The 15,115-nt window shown below is 38.5% G+C and overlaps 1 protein-coding gene across 4 annotated transcripts in view; it reads left to right on the top strand.

The window, feature by feature from the left end:
* Positions 1-13,764, top strand: part of EMCN (endomucin) — an 89,681-nt gene extending 75,917 nt beyond the window's left edge. For 3 of the 4 annotated variants that reach the window (XR_012158498.1, XR_012158499.1, XR_012158500.1), the window contains 3 exons: positions 5,244-5,317; positions 9,025-9,106; positions 11,971-13,764. Coding sequence is in view for 1 of the 4 variants with exons in the window: in XM_073340791.1 (XP_073196892.1) it covers positions 5,244-5,317; positions 11,971-11,976 (80 nt within the window). In the remaining 3 variants the exon portion in view is untranslated. The remainder of the gene's footprint in view (positions 1-5,243; positions 5,318-9,024; positions 9,107-11,970) is intronic. The other variant, XM_073340791.1, reaches the window with a different exon arrangement.
* The last annotated feature ends 1,351 nt before the right edge of the window (positions 13,765-15,115 follow it).

Here is a 15,115-nt window from a genome sequence, read left to right as displayed (position 1 = left end):
ACAATGGACTCCTAAAATACTTAATTCAATAAGGTTTAACTTAATTCCATAAATTTTGTCCAGGATATTGTTATATCTGTCACAGGGGTAACAACATTAGCATCCTGAGTCAAATTGGAAACCCAACATCCCTGTTATAAAATTTCAAGTACCTGAATAAATGTAGAACAGAGAAATGTCTATTTCAGAACCCCAAATTCCCCTGTAGAACAAAGAGTCACAATACACTAACTAATGACACACAAGTCAGAAGCAAAACGGTGTCAAAATAAATGTTCATGAGCTGATCAGTCAGGACACTCTGTGTACGGCAGAAACTTGCAAGAACGATTTAACATGTTTGTAGGTGTTACATATGCCATATGTTCTCCAACCCAAGTGAAAATTTCATTCAACAAATAAAAAACTGCTTCACTAAATACAATATTTTTCCTTTCATATCATCAATTTATTTAGTACTTTGTGTACTTTTTAGTACATTAGGCGTAATAGCTGGAAACTCTTGGCTTGCTGTAGGTTAATGGTTTTATTCAATAACAACACTTAAGTTTTCATCTGTGCTATTTCTGAAAAAATGTCAACCTGACACTGAAACTTTGGACTCTGGAAACTTTTTTGCAGTTAGCTAGCGTCAGATCTACATTTCCCATTTATTTCAAGTAAATACATTATTGAATCAAGAACTGCATTTACCTTCACATGATAATCAATTTCTGCTCTTTATCTCCTCCACCCTCATTCTGATTAAGGATGACAACTGGCTACAGAAGGAAGGAAACTGCATATCAGATTATAGTCTGGTGCCTGAATTTCACTTGATGACTTTGATAAGAGTATTTGAATTGCTTGGCTGCAAAAACCAATTTTTCATAAGTGCCATAATAACATGCTAATCATATCAAAGACCAATGCTGAATTACAGTAGCTCCTTGTGAAGCTATCCTAATTTTAACATTATTGTTGTTTATGTGTATTACAGCAATGCTTAGAGGCACAAACCAAAATCAGGGCCACATTGTGCTAGGCCCTGTACATGTTACATGATCCTTGCTTTGAGAAATTTACTATCCATTTTAAGACAAAACATAGCAAGTGAGCATGACCACTAATACAAGGGAATGAGAGACAGGGAGGATGCAAGTAATAGAAATAACATCTTAAGATTTTCAGTAAGGTTTTATGGTTAGTTGTCAAATAAAATTTCTAGGCTAGTTTCTGTGTAATTCCATTATCCTAATACTTTACCTAAGGCCTCTTTCTTAATCTGTGCATCATTTCTTTCCATTTTTGTAGCAGTGTATGATTTATGTGCAGTTGGCTTCTCACTGCCCTCTGCCAATCTATATGAGATAATTCCTACTCCAACTGGAGAGGTGTTGCAAGTCAAGATCACAGGTAAAGTGGTGTCCCATTGCACTTACACCTGTGCAGCTGACAACACTTGTTTAATTGCATGCAAAATTTTCTGTCAATACCTCCCAATTCCCACATTTTCACCTTTTTATAACAATTCCGTCAGTAATTTTAACAGGGTAGACAATCATGAAATGAATCTTCCACAGTAATTAGCTGGCACCAGGAAAATTCATTAGTATTATTACACTATTACATATCTGTTCCAATTGAGACTGGGGCCCCATTGCGTTAGGTGCTGTACAAACATACAGTGAGAGGCAGCTCTGTGTCAGTTGTCACCGATGACCTCACACTCTTTTATACAGTCCTTCAGTATGTTCCATCTACTACACCAATGGTGGAATTTCTTAAACATGCTGCTTAGCTTTAACTAGACAATCTTGAATCAGCTAATGGAAACAAAAGCCAGCTTTTCACTGATTTTGAAGGCTGGCTATTTTGGTGTTTCTGGTGATTTGTGTGTAATGTCCTTTCTCTGAACAACAGTCCCCCAAGGTGCCCATATATTCTATCTAGACTGCTTGAGAACAGCAATGTTTTTGCTGTGTGTCCAGTACTTTCAAAATGATTCACTATATTCAGAGATTTTGGCCAAGACAACTTTCCCCTGTAAGCCACACTTAGCAATGTGCTGCACCGTTTAGTGCTAAATAATTCTGCAAGTAAATTGAAATCTCATCTGTTCTAACATGCTCATGGAAGCCAACCTTTTTGACTTGCTATAAAATACCTGGGTCAAAACATGTTTTTTTACAGTCTTGGGAACGATATCTTTCAGTTAAGGCTTTTTTTGGATTAATAAAAATCTCTTCACATTTAAATAAGAACATTCAAATTAGTTTCATCTGGGATTTTTTCTGGTGCCTCAAGATATTCAGCAGAGCAAACATCTTGGATCCAACCATTGTAATACTGCTCCTTTTCCTGCTCTCTCCTATCCCATTTGTAGGCTTGTCCAGGCACTGCACGTTTATGCTAAAATTCTCTATTGCTTCTTCGAGGCATAATCCGATCTTATTTCTGAAACAGTCCATTTATTGCCTTAGTTTCTTTTGTTCAGAGACTTCCTGTGTTCCCTTTTCTATTCTGAAATCCTATTCTATTCTGTCCTCCTCACTAAATTGTTGGGTTGGAGTAATACATATAGACTCTAATACTGTGTTTATTAAGGATATGTGATCCAAATATGTAAGTACGGATGGAGCAGGCATTGTTATGGTTTATTCTAGAATGCTACCCACAAAACTCCCCACCAGGCGATACGTTAACACAGACAACAAACTAAAAAAAACCATGGAAGCATTGCACTGTCAGATCAAATTCTTAGTGGCTGCTCACTGATCTTGCAAAGAGGTCACTGATACCTAGCAATTTCTGAGTGGATCAGTCCTGCCGTGGGCATCACATACATCACACTGGACTCTCTAGATAGATCATGTGTTAGGCAGGGTGCCTAGCCTAAATGTCTCTGCCAGCGGCATATTAATGCCTAGGCCAACAAGGCCTAGGCCTAGGGCGGCAAATTTGCCGGGGCGGCAAATTTATAATAGCAGCCAGAGGCTGCTTCCCCCGCCCCAACTTCACCCATTCCCTGCCCCCTCCCTGCCTCTATTGGTCCCCTTCCCCAAATCCCTGCCCCAGCCCCGCCTCCTCTCCTGAGCGCACCACGTTCCCCCCTCTTCTCCCTTCCTTTGCGAAGCTGTTTCACGCACAAGCACTGGCAGGGAGCGGGGAGAAGCAGGACCCAGTGGTGCACTCAGGGGAGGAGGCGGAGGCGAGCTGCGGTGGGGGGGGGGGGCCGGGAGCTGTTGTGGGGAGGGGGTGGCATTTATTTCAGGGCCTAAGGATGGCAAAATCATTAATCCGCCACTGATCTCTGCTATCTAGGGAGAGACTAATGGCAGAGACCTGGACCTTAAAGAAAGCAAATTCACTACTCCTGGCAGGGATGCGTCTGGATATTCAGTTTTCAAAAGCTTATGCCCAAATAAATTTGTCATCTCTAAGGTGCCACAAGTACTCCTCATTCTTTTTCCTGATACAGACTAACACGGCTACCACTCTGAAACCTGTCAGCTTTCTGAAGCAGTCATTGTTGCTAGTTCTAAGAAACACACCTCATTTTAGATTCTGAGCCAAAGATCGTTCACATCAAGGGTAGCCTTTACACTGACATCAACAGCTTTGGATCAAGGCTATAGAACTGTCATGTTGCAGTGGGGGCATTGTGATTCTTTTATAAAGTCTTCATGGTGGGTAGCAGGGACGGGCAGAATACCTTTGGCAGAAGGGCTGATCAGAAAATCTTAACAAATTTGAAATTCTACAAAAAAAATCTTGGCAAATTTTTTTGTGGAAGTCCTCCCCTTCCCCATTTTTTTTCAACCAGGTCTATTTGTTGTCATCCTCTCCACCCCCCATCTTTCCCCAGTCCCTCTGTTTCTTCATGCTGTACAGATGACTGAAAGTGGAGCAAGGTTAAAACATGCAGGCCAAAAAGAGAAAACGGGTGGGGGAGATGGACTGTTATCACCCATAAAGATGTCAGGGAGGGTCCTTAAAAGACTGTGGAGTTGGTTGGGACAAAACTGTATTGCATCGAGAATTGGTTGACATTTTTGGCATTTGTCTGAAAACAAAAACTGTCGCAAAATATTTTGCGATATTGTTGAAATGCTCCATTTTTCACCAAAAAACCCTGGACCTTTTTTTTAAAAATATTTCCTCTTCTCCTTCCCTCCCCCCCACCCCCCCACCTCAAAAAATCTGTATCGTAAAAAGCTGCTGAACTGGTGCCTGGTATTTTTTGTTTACTAAAACCTGGGGTGGAGGGCTGGTAAGCAAGCATTTGTTGATAACCATTTCAATAACTTTTTTGATGTTTTTGATAGACATTTTGAACTTTTTAAAAAAATCTAAATAAACAAAAAAAAAGGCTAAACACTTTGAAGTGAAAACAAATTCAGTTTTTCTTGTCAAATTACTTTTGGATTTTTCAACCAGTTCTAATAGAATCCCAGTGGATACCAAGGTCTCTCTCAGCTGAACTCTGAAGATTGCATTGTATTGTAGGGCATATATCGCTGCCCATGGTAAGGTCACTTGAGACCGTTAATTATTCATTTAAAATAAATAGCTACAATTTAGTTTTCGGTTGAATAGAACATAGTGGATTTGTTGCACCTCTGATTTGTATTGACTTGTATGTTAATACAGTATGTAATCATGATAAATATTATACATTTTTACCAGGATGTTTCAAACTTTATTGTAATTTAACTATATATACACCTCTTAATTTAGTCGTCTCTCATACACCTATAAGTGAGAAATTCCCTTTGAGAAGTGGACAGAAAGGCACTCAGTTTATGTTTCTGTGTTTCATAAAACCAGCTTCTGGTTATATGGAGCCCACCACATTTAAGTGTGTGAATCCTTTTCAGCCCCACACAGATCTTGACTCCAATATTCTGCTCCTCCTACATGCATAGAACTCCCATTGATATTAGCAGAAATAACATGGGAAATAGGGTGTTCTGGAAAAACAGACATATATGGAACTTATAAGCACTTAGGCCACAATTCAGGAAAGCCTTAAGTGCATGCTTAAGTCCATCCCTGTTTTTCTAAATTGAAGCTACAGAGAATACAGAATAACCAAGTCAAGATCCACTATGTGGAGTGGAATGGAGAATGTTGCATGTCATGTAATTCTGACAGGGAAACTGGGCTAATTTTGCAAAGCAGCCTGTGATGTATTCTTGCTGCACTTGTTTCTTATTAGGTTTCTATGCCTAATTGATCAAAATGTACCTTCTCTTTGTTAGGTGAGCACATCTTCCAGGGAAAGAATAGAACTCACCAACCTGATGAATCCTCCTCACACCTGGGCAATAAATATGTACGTTTACTCTTTCATTCTGTTTTCTGTAACTTTCATTAATATGTGTTATCATTAGCATGGTTCAGTTAAGCTAAAACAAAAAGCAAAGAACTGTAAGCAGAAAAAAACTAATGACTTCTGTCAGTAAGAACCTTAAGGCCATTTTGCTTAAACTTTCATGAACTAGAATCACAAATTAGCTGGGGTTTTTTCCCGTGTTGCAAAAGCAATATTAGAATTTTGCTCCACTGCTCTGGCCTGATATTTTGCCACTCATGTACTCAAAAAGTTAAGATTTTTATATGGGCTACAGCTGATATCATGTGGTAGTATTCTACTAAAATAAGAGTCAATCCTGCACTGTGCTGACATTATTCTAAGAGGTGCTATTACCTCAATACCTATTGAAGTCAATGAAAATGAAGGCACCCTGCACCTTGCAGGATGGGGCCTAATGTGTGCATTTCCTTGCTTTGACTGTTGACTATTATCTCCTACTGGATGGAGCTTTATATTTTTGTATGTGAGCCTGAACTAAACATATGTTTACCCTCTGAGTCCAGTGTCTGAAGTCAAGTGCCTAAATAAAAGCAGCCAGATCTACAGGGGTGCTAAGCTCTCAACCCCACTGGTTTCACAGGAAGTTGTGTACACTTCAGACCTCTGCATATTAGGCCATTTTTATTTAGGTGCTTCAATGTGGATTAAGGTGCTTCATTTCAGTCACCCTAAATTTGAAAATGTTGTCCCACATTTTTGAATATAGAAAGGCAGGGGTCTCTAGAGAATCCATCCAGGTCAAAAATTGAAACCCATCAAAGTCTCTGTGTTGTTCTTCAAATGTAAAGTTTTTTCAGGCAGTCATGTCTTTTCATCTTTTCCCCCTATGGTTGAACCCTTGCCCCTCTTTTCACAGTAACCACTTGTCATAGCTTTTATTATTATTATTATTTTATTTTATGTTATTTACTTTTTATTAAGGCAAAGTTATAACAAAATGTTAACACACTACACCACACATTACTTGTTACTTATGATCCGATTAATATTCAAAGAACCTTGCTAAAGATTCTGGCTGGCTGGCTAGGGAGATTTCCAACTCTGGGTACCCTACAAAGGGTACCCAAATTTCTAAAAACCTATCCTCTTTTTGGCATTTCTCTTGTGTATAAACTTTGTGTGAAAGCCTTTCCATGACAAGGACAGTCCATATTTTACTATACCAAAATTCCATAGGATGAGGAGTCACCGTTTACCACTAATGTGCAAAACAAAGTTTAGCTGCTTACAAGAAAAAAGAAATGTATTTGCCATGCTGTTTAAAATACAGATCCTTTACTAGAGCACTAAGTCAGCAGTCAGTGCATCTCTTAATAATTTCCTCCCCAAACTCTCCAGTTCCTGGACATGGCCACCAGATGTGCAAGTATGTTCCTCTTTTACCACAACCGTGCCAACAGAGCACCTCTCTATTAGCAAAAATATAATGGAGTTAAATGCCATCTATATAGTAATTTATAAAAATTTTCTTTATGAGCTACACAAATTGGAGCCATATAACCCCTTTCCTACATCCAGTCATCCAGATCAGTTTCTTTGTCCAAATTCGTCTCCCATCTTTTAATCTGGGTTGTTTTCTTATCAATATTTTTTTCCAGTCAAAATTGTACACATCTTAGAAATTAAATCTTTTATTTATTTAATTTATTTTATTTGCTCCTGGGCTGGCCAACTCTTCAAATGTGGTTCAAGGTCTAGATAGAGCTGCCCTGTGTCCCGTTTTCACAATAAAACATCTGAGTTGTAAATATTGAAAATATGGGATCTTCATATTGGTATGATTTCAAATCAGGCCCCAGGAACAGTTGTGAGAATTGAGTAATCTCAGCTTATATCCAAACTGAATAGTCACTTTACTTCCTAGGGATAAATACCTGATTATTAATGAAAGTAGATAAAGGAGAGGGCCGAAGCAACAGGAGTTTACTAAATTTCTCCAGAGCTGCTAAGGATGTCTGTTTGAATGGGTGATTTTTTTTATTAATTTTTGGTGACCTACATTTCTTTTTAACCCAACATTGACTAGGAATGCCTATATTTGGGCTTTTGTTTTGTTTGAGTTTTACCCAATGTTTGGATGGTCTATTGTTAACTTGATTCACGTCTTTTAATTGTGATGCATAATAATAATAAACCAAATTAGGGAAAGCAAGTTCATCCCACATTGTAGGCCTTAGAAGCTTAGAATTTACCTTTGTTTTTTTAGGTTTCCATACAAATTTTAATAGCACATTGTCATGCTGTCTAGAATGGCTCAATGACCATGAGAGATCACCTCAGGGCAGACTGTCAAAAACAGGGCAGATACCCCAACCTGGTAGTGTGCTCTACAATTGTTTCTCCACAGTATTTATTCTTTAAAATTTAAGATTTTAAGATTCCTTTACTCATTTAAATTTATATAGCTGATAACAATTTACGTTGATCCTTTTGGGAATATTAATTTCCTAAAAGTTCAGATTTATCACGGTTTATTTTGAAACCTGATAGCTCTCCAAATTCCAAAGTCAATTGTTCTGTAATTTCTATCTAAACTTCTGGATCCTGCAAATATAACAAGATGTCATCAGAATACAAACCTATTTTGTGTTCTAATCCAAGAAGGCGTTTTGATGCTCTTTATCAAGGGGCTGTTTCTAAACATTTATTGCAAATGGCTCCATTGCCAAAGCAAACAACATGGGAGATAACTGGCAACCCTGTTTCGTACTTATAGACAAATTAAAAGGAAGGGATTGATGACCATTATCAAAAGCAGATGTGCAAGGATGAGTATATAGGGGCAATATGCCCCATAAAACTGATTTCCAAAATGAAACTTTACCAAAATCTGTCTGAGGTACTCCCACTCTAGCCAGGCAAAGGCTTTCTCAGTGTCCAAAAAAAGCAGTGCATGGGAAGAATTGCTCAAATGCACATTATAGATCAAATTCAGAGTTCTTCTACTATTATCAGACAGATGCCTGTCAACAACAAACCAACACTGGTCAGGGTGCATATATTTGTACAATATAATACCCCATTTGTTTGCTAGCACCTTGGCATAAATTTTAGCATCCACTTTAATGAAAGAAATAGGTCTGTATGATATGAACTTGGTAAGGTCTTTTCCTTCTTTGGGAATGACCACAATATTTGCCTCTTTTTCAGTGAATCTGGAATGTCATTCCCCTGCAATATTATTAAACTATTAAACAAATCAGTTAAAATCAGGGCCAACAATTGCATTAGAACTCAATAATACTCCCCAGAAAACCCATTGGGACCTGCAGCTTTATTGTATTTTAAATTCTTAATTACAACTTCAACTTCCTCTGCAGCAATTTGCCTATCAAGAGCTGCCCCATCATTCTCTGAGAGCTGAGGGATTTTCATACTTCTCAAATATCTACTTATAAGTTCAGGATTTGGATGTTCCAAGTATGGGAAAGGTTCGCAAACATTTCTGAGATCTGTTTGACGCCAGTTAGTAATCTCCCTTTATTTCTAATCAGAGGATGATGATTTATTCTGTTTCTTTGTTAAATTTCTGGCTAAAGCCCAATCAGCTTTATTGTCCTTTTCAAAATATTTTTGTTTAATATATGTGTTTGCTCAACTTTTCATCTTTGTAACAGATTAATCTTCCCTCTTACTCATTTATTTTCTTATACACTCTTTTTTAGATCCTGTAGAGTTATGTTTACTTTCCAAAACAGAAAGTTCTTTAACCAATCTCTCTTCTTCAAGAGCTCTCATCTTTTTGAGGTATGATGCTATATTTGTAAGTATCCCTCTCATTACTGCCTTTCCAGCATCCCAAAAACACTTATTGATCCTTTCCTTATCATTTTTTCTATATATTGCTAAAAATTTTAAGGGGGTCATACAACAGAGTTCTATTGTATTGTCAGACCCTTTGTTTTTCCACAGAGTCCCAATCTTTTAAATTAATATATGCAGGGGGCATGATCAGACCGAGTTATAATTTCTGGATTAGGATTTTTGACCAAATTAGCCAAATCCTAGAACATTTAAATCATAAAAATCCTAGTATCCATGAGTAGTAGACATCCAGTTTCTTTTCCCACCAGACATACACCTAGATCCTCATTTTCTCAATGATGCAACAAATTTGCACTTGCTGCTCCCACATGCTGTCTGTATACATTTCATTGATCTAAAGTGGGATTAAGTACTTTGTTAAAATCCCCCTAGAATAATATCCCCTTCCCTAAACGTTCTAAAATCCCTAAAAAAAGGATCATAAAAAGAAGCTTGCCCTTGATTGGGAGTTTACTTTTTAAGGAGTGGAGCCCTTAATTTAAATTATATCCGCTCTCTGTGTCTATTATAATTTCTTCTTTTTTTTAAAATATCCTTAGCAAACTTGGAACTCTTCCCTCATCTCCTTTATTCATCTTTCTGATTTCTAAACAGTGAGTCCTTCAAGTCAGCCTCAGTGACTGGGGCTTCTCCACCCACATCCATAGTTTGTTTACTGGAGGGGGAGTTACTCTCTTTTGTGGCCATGTCTTTGTTTTAGGGCAGACAGATCTTTTGTACTGGAGAATTTCTTTCCTTTCAAGACACCTAGATGATCTTATCTTAAATCCTTGTTTGTGGCACTTCTCCCAAGATGGCTGCTGCCACACTTTCCCTTTGTTTGTCTGACCTTCCCCAAAGAGCCACTGCCACATTTCCTCCCCCCAGCCACAAGCGTACAATTTTAATTAACTGTTTGGTTGTTGGTTTTTAATATTGCTTAATACTTCTCTGCAAAATGCAGACTGGTCTTTTGAAGTGGGAAGGGGAAGATAAGGGCCTGAGTACGCACAGCTATTTGCCTTGACTTGTGGGCTATAAGTATTAAACATTTGAGGGGGGAGGGAATAGCAAAGATGTGCAACAAAAAGCTGCTGGTTGTTCGGGGGGGGGGGGAACACAAGAGGTTGGGGAGCGGTTCAGTAAATATGTCCTGCCATTTAAGACTCTGCTACCTTAACTAGAAGTCATAATAGCTTCCACTGGAAGCAGTGAAGAGCGTCAGTTCTGAATCACTGAAAAGAAACCTGGTTGCTGTGAATGAATGAAGCTGCTAAATTAAAAGTAATATTAATATTTTCAGAGGCATTGAAGAGGCTTTTGTAGTGTACAGAGGTCTTGATCACTATTACCACACAAAGTTACAGTTTCTTTCTATAATTCCTGTATAAAATGCAAATGTATTTTATATTCATACTGCACTTTTCACCACACAGAGCTTTATATAGCAGGGCCATAATCCTGCGAGCAGATCCACATGAGTGATTTACTGGTTCTCCAAATAGGTGCAGAGGTCTAACTGCATGGGTCTGATTGCAGGAATAAGACTCAAACAATCAACAGCACTGAAACGCAGCCATTCTGGGGGGTCAGGCCAGCAGCCAATCAATGAGCAGCACACTGCACAACATGAGGATAGTTGGGAATTAGCAGTATAGGCACAGAGAGCAAAACTCAAATAAAATTTAAAAATATATTTCCCAAATGGGCAATTTTCAATTCTGGGGAATACAGAATGCATAGACTACCAAGCAGTATGTACCAAAGCAAAGGCACCAAAGCCTGCATAAAGATATGGATAGCAAGTAGACAGAATTAGACAAAACAAACCTTTAACCAGAATTAGAAAGACTATGTATATTTAGATAAAAAGTGTTCAGATCAAAATGCTTAAAACTTTTTCTTACATAAGAAGCGGTTTCTATCTCGAGTAGATAAAAAGAAAGCATTTAAATTACAGTACCTACTGGTGAAGAATATATTAATGAAGCACCATTTCTGAGGAAGAACCCATGGTCCTGCAAAGTTCCTCCTGGGAGGAGGGAGGGTTCTCAACTCCTTTTGAAGCCAATGGGAGCTGGTGCTCAGCACATCACAGGATAAGGCCCAGAGTGAGTATGGGTAGGAAACAACAAATGAGAAATGTACAGAAGGCTCTGTCCTGCTTGCACTGAAGGAAGTGGCAAAACTCCCATTGGCTTCCATGAGTGCAGCTGGAGCAGCTCCTAAACAATGCACTCACTCAATGTTTTTACTGGTCATTTTGAGAGTAAAAAAAATCTCATTGTACAAATGGCCAAACTTGCCCCTGTCCTTCATTCTAAGGCCTTTTGGAGAATAATAGTAAATTCATAGGGTCAGTCTTTGTATGGGCATAGTGGGACATTTGGTCACTGTGCTCTTTACTTATAGGCTGGGGCTCTGCTTGATGCTCCATTAGACTTCACCAGTGTGCCCCGATGTAGTCAAGTGATTTAAAGGAGCAAGTTTTCTTTCATGAATTTGCACATTCATTGCACCAGACAGGTTTGGTGAGAAATTACTGCTCAATTGAAATCAATTAATATTTTACAAACTGAGTCAAGTCCTTGTTCTCAGGTGAGGCCTTTGATCAAATATTGCTCTGGGAGAACAAAGATTGTGAATTCCTACAAATGTAAGCAATTGAGAATAAAAATTCCATCTACCATTCCAAGAGTTTTCTTTTGATTTTGACACCATAATAACAACTTTGCTTCTATGCCAATCACTGATACTGACTAATCTGAATCGGGATGATAATCTTGAGATTTTTATTGTCATTTCAGATGTGAAGCAGCCTCTTTTACCACGTTATAAAGGAGCTTCCCTCTGACGTTGCAGTTCCACAGAGGACATGTGCATCAGCTGCAGCTTCCTACAGAGAGGCAGGACACTTGTGTTAATTGTTCTATGATTAGATTTCCATACTCTAAATGCCTCGTGTTTTCTGCTGGACTCTTGTGTTTTCTTGATGGCTACTTAACTGATGTACTGTACATATTTATTATTTCTACATATATCAAAGCAGAGAAACTTTCAGGAATGATAAAAGTATTGTAAAAATCTGGTGGTGTGACACTAATAATGATGTCTTTCTTGTACATAGAAATGTTTTCTTCCCGTACAGGAAGGAATATGTTAATATATTTTCTTGTACGCTCAATAAATAGTCTTCTTAAATCATATGTACGAGATTGCAAACTTGGGGCCTGATCTTTCAAACATTAGTATGCAAAATCATCATTACCACATGTACATCCATTGACTTCTTTGGGGCTACTCATAGTAGTAAGCACTTCACCTGGTAGTAAATGTCTGCAGGATAGGGCACTTAGAGATAATAGAGTGGTTTTGTTTTTGTTTTTTTCCATGAAGGGGGCAATTTTACCAATTACATCTTACATTAGAGTTTTTTTTAAAACACTGCACATGGTCCTTAAAATGCAAACTAATTACAAACAAATATTATAGTTTATTTTTGACTGTTCTTTGGGTAGTCACTTTGTTATATCTGCTGTAAAAATATTTCCCTGATATAATCTGCATAATATACTGAGGAATCAAAAGGCATTTACAATACTACAGGCTGCATTTGTCAAAGGAATAACAACAGTTATAGGCCTTGTTTCTCAAATTTTGAGTAATGCATGGAATTCCTATTCATTATTTATCAGCTCTGGAAATTTAATGATTCCTTCTAATGATAATTAGAAAATATCTCAATTTATAGAGCACTTACGTAAATATCTAAATAGTGCTGCTCCCTCCATGTGTTCTGCTTTCCTAGATATATAAACCTTGGGAAATATAATAATTTGATCAGTGTCAATCTGTTGATTCGTTTCATTTATTTGCTGAAATATGAAAATGAGACACAGCAGTCTCATTAGTGGTCTAAAAACAGGATTGAGAGCCAAGAATTCTTATTCTAGTTCTTTCCGCTATGCGTTCGGGCAAGTCACTGAGCTCCTCTTTCTAGTTTTGCCCCTCTGCAAAGTGGCAACAATAGCATCTACCTACCAGTCTCACTGGGCTGTTGTGCAGATTAATTAGTTAATGTTTGTACAGTACTTTGAAGATGAAAAGTGCTCTTCCAGTGGTAGGCATTATCAGCTGTGTTGTTTTCTCTTTGATGGGTCTGACCCTGTATCTAAGAGACTCAAAGGAAAACTTCTATGAAGCACTGTGAAAGCTGGGCACCAAATCCACAAACCAGTGTACTACAGATTGCAGCTAAACTTTTATGCTTAGATAAAGCATTCTTTGTGCTGGATCACCTGAGTGACTCAGGAGAGTTTGGTTGAGCAAAAGCATCATGATGGCTGTACTTTCAAAAGGTGAGGCTATCTAAAACATGCAACTTAAGAGTTTGTATAAAGTATTATACCCAGTTCAGCACCCTGACTGCTGAGGATTCCCAATAGAAAGAAGAATCTATGCCCAAGTTTTCATGTAAATGTAAAATAGGTGTTTCGTCACACATTCTTTATAGGGCAGTTTGAAAGAGCTGAGAAATATGAGTGTGGAAGATAAATATCAGTGATTATGCAAGATTTGTTTAGAAACTGTCATGAAATGTCCAGATAATGTTAATCTTATAATAAAACTTTATCTGTATTAAGAGCCTCTCTTCTCTCTCTCTGCAAATACACAATATATAATCCACACCAACTACAAATACTGGACTGATCCTGTGTTCCTGTTCCACACTGCATGAGGCAGGCCTCAGGTCCAAATGTTACCCTGTTTCTGCAGCGAAGCATTGTTGGCATTGTGGCTCCAAGGGACACCAGCGAGTTTTAGGCCTTGCAGCAAAGCATACTGGGAAAGAGGCTGGGGATATAAGGAGCTCTCTTTCTCAGTGTAAGAGAGAGAGGAGCAGGAGCTGGGCTTGCTGTAAGTCTTGCTGCTAAAGGAGCAAGAGAGAGACTAGGAAAGGAGCAGGTGCTCTGTCTCTCTCCTGTCAAAAGGCCTGGGAAGAGGTTTCAGAAGACAGCCATGCTAATTTCACAGGCGAAGTTACCTCAAAAAGTGAGTGTTTGTAGCAAGAAAAAAGGAAATATTCTCAGTGGGACAAGCTAGTGGTTAGACCTGCCCCCACTTCATTTTTGAGGGGCCAAGGCTTTCTCTCTGAATGACCAGTAAGGGGCACTTGAGTTGTACGATTGACAGATGCTTGAGGAAGTGCTGTGACCCAGGGAAAGAGATTAGAAGCGTCCCTTTTGGGACTTTCTTGGGGTAACAGGGTGGCGTTTAATGGTCTAGCTGGGGGACAAACTACCCACCAAGGAGAGACACTAGGCTTTTAGCTTAACAGAAAGGTAAACAGCTACACACATAAAACACTCATGGGATCTCTAGGTGAGATGCAAAATCAAGCCTAGTGAGATGTGTTCCAGTGGATCCAGTTTGATACCTGTCAGTAAAACATGGCTGAAATAGAAACCAGGCCCGAAGAGACCATTAGATTATCTAGTCTGACCTTCTGTGTAACCAAGAGCTAGATCCAAGGCATGAATCTTGCCTGTATTTGTTCTGCATGGCAATATGAACCGAATTCAAAAATTTCAGCAGTCTGAACATAATCAGAAGGTAATTAGTGTGCATTGTTGCAATTCAAGAATAAAAGATATTTTGGGTCGGCAAGCAATTTATGTTCAGCTCCTTCAGAGATGTATTGAGTCGTGATTAATAAAGCACTTTGGAGTCAAGTTTGTCAGGGGAGAAGAATGCTCAGTGTTTGTATTAGGCAGCATTCAGCTTGGGTCCAAGTGCTTATCCTATGGTGTCTACATTTCATACGGTTTGTTCCTGCCCAGACTTACAGAAGACTTGGCAGCCTCGTAAGAACTATTTTTTCTATTTGACTTGGAAGTTCTGGCTAATCCTGCCTTTTAGAGTTTACGTTCATTTTTAGAAACACATTTGAAC

Source organism: Lepidochelys kempii, chromosome 4, assembly GCF_965140265.1.
Source record: "Lepidochelys kempii isolate rLepKem1 chromosome 4, rLepKem1.hap2, whole genome shotgun sequence".
Taxonomy (NCBI): domain Eukaryota; kingdom Metazoa; phylum Chordata; order Testudines; family Cheloniidae; genus Lepidochelys; species Lepidochelys kempii.
This window is presented reverse-complemented; position numbering and strand designations above follow the sequence as displayed.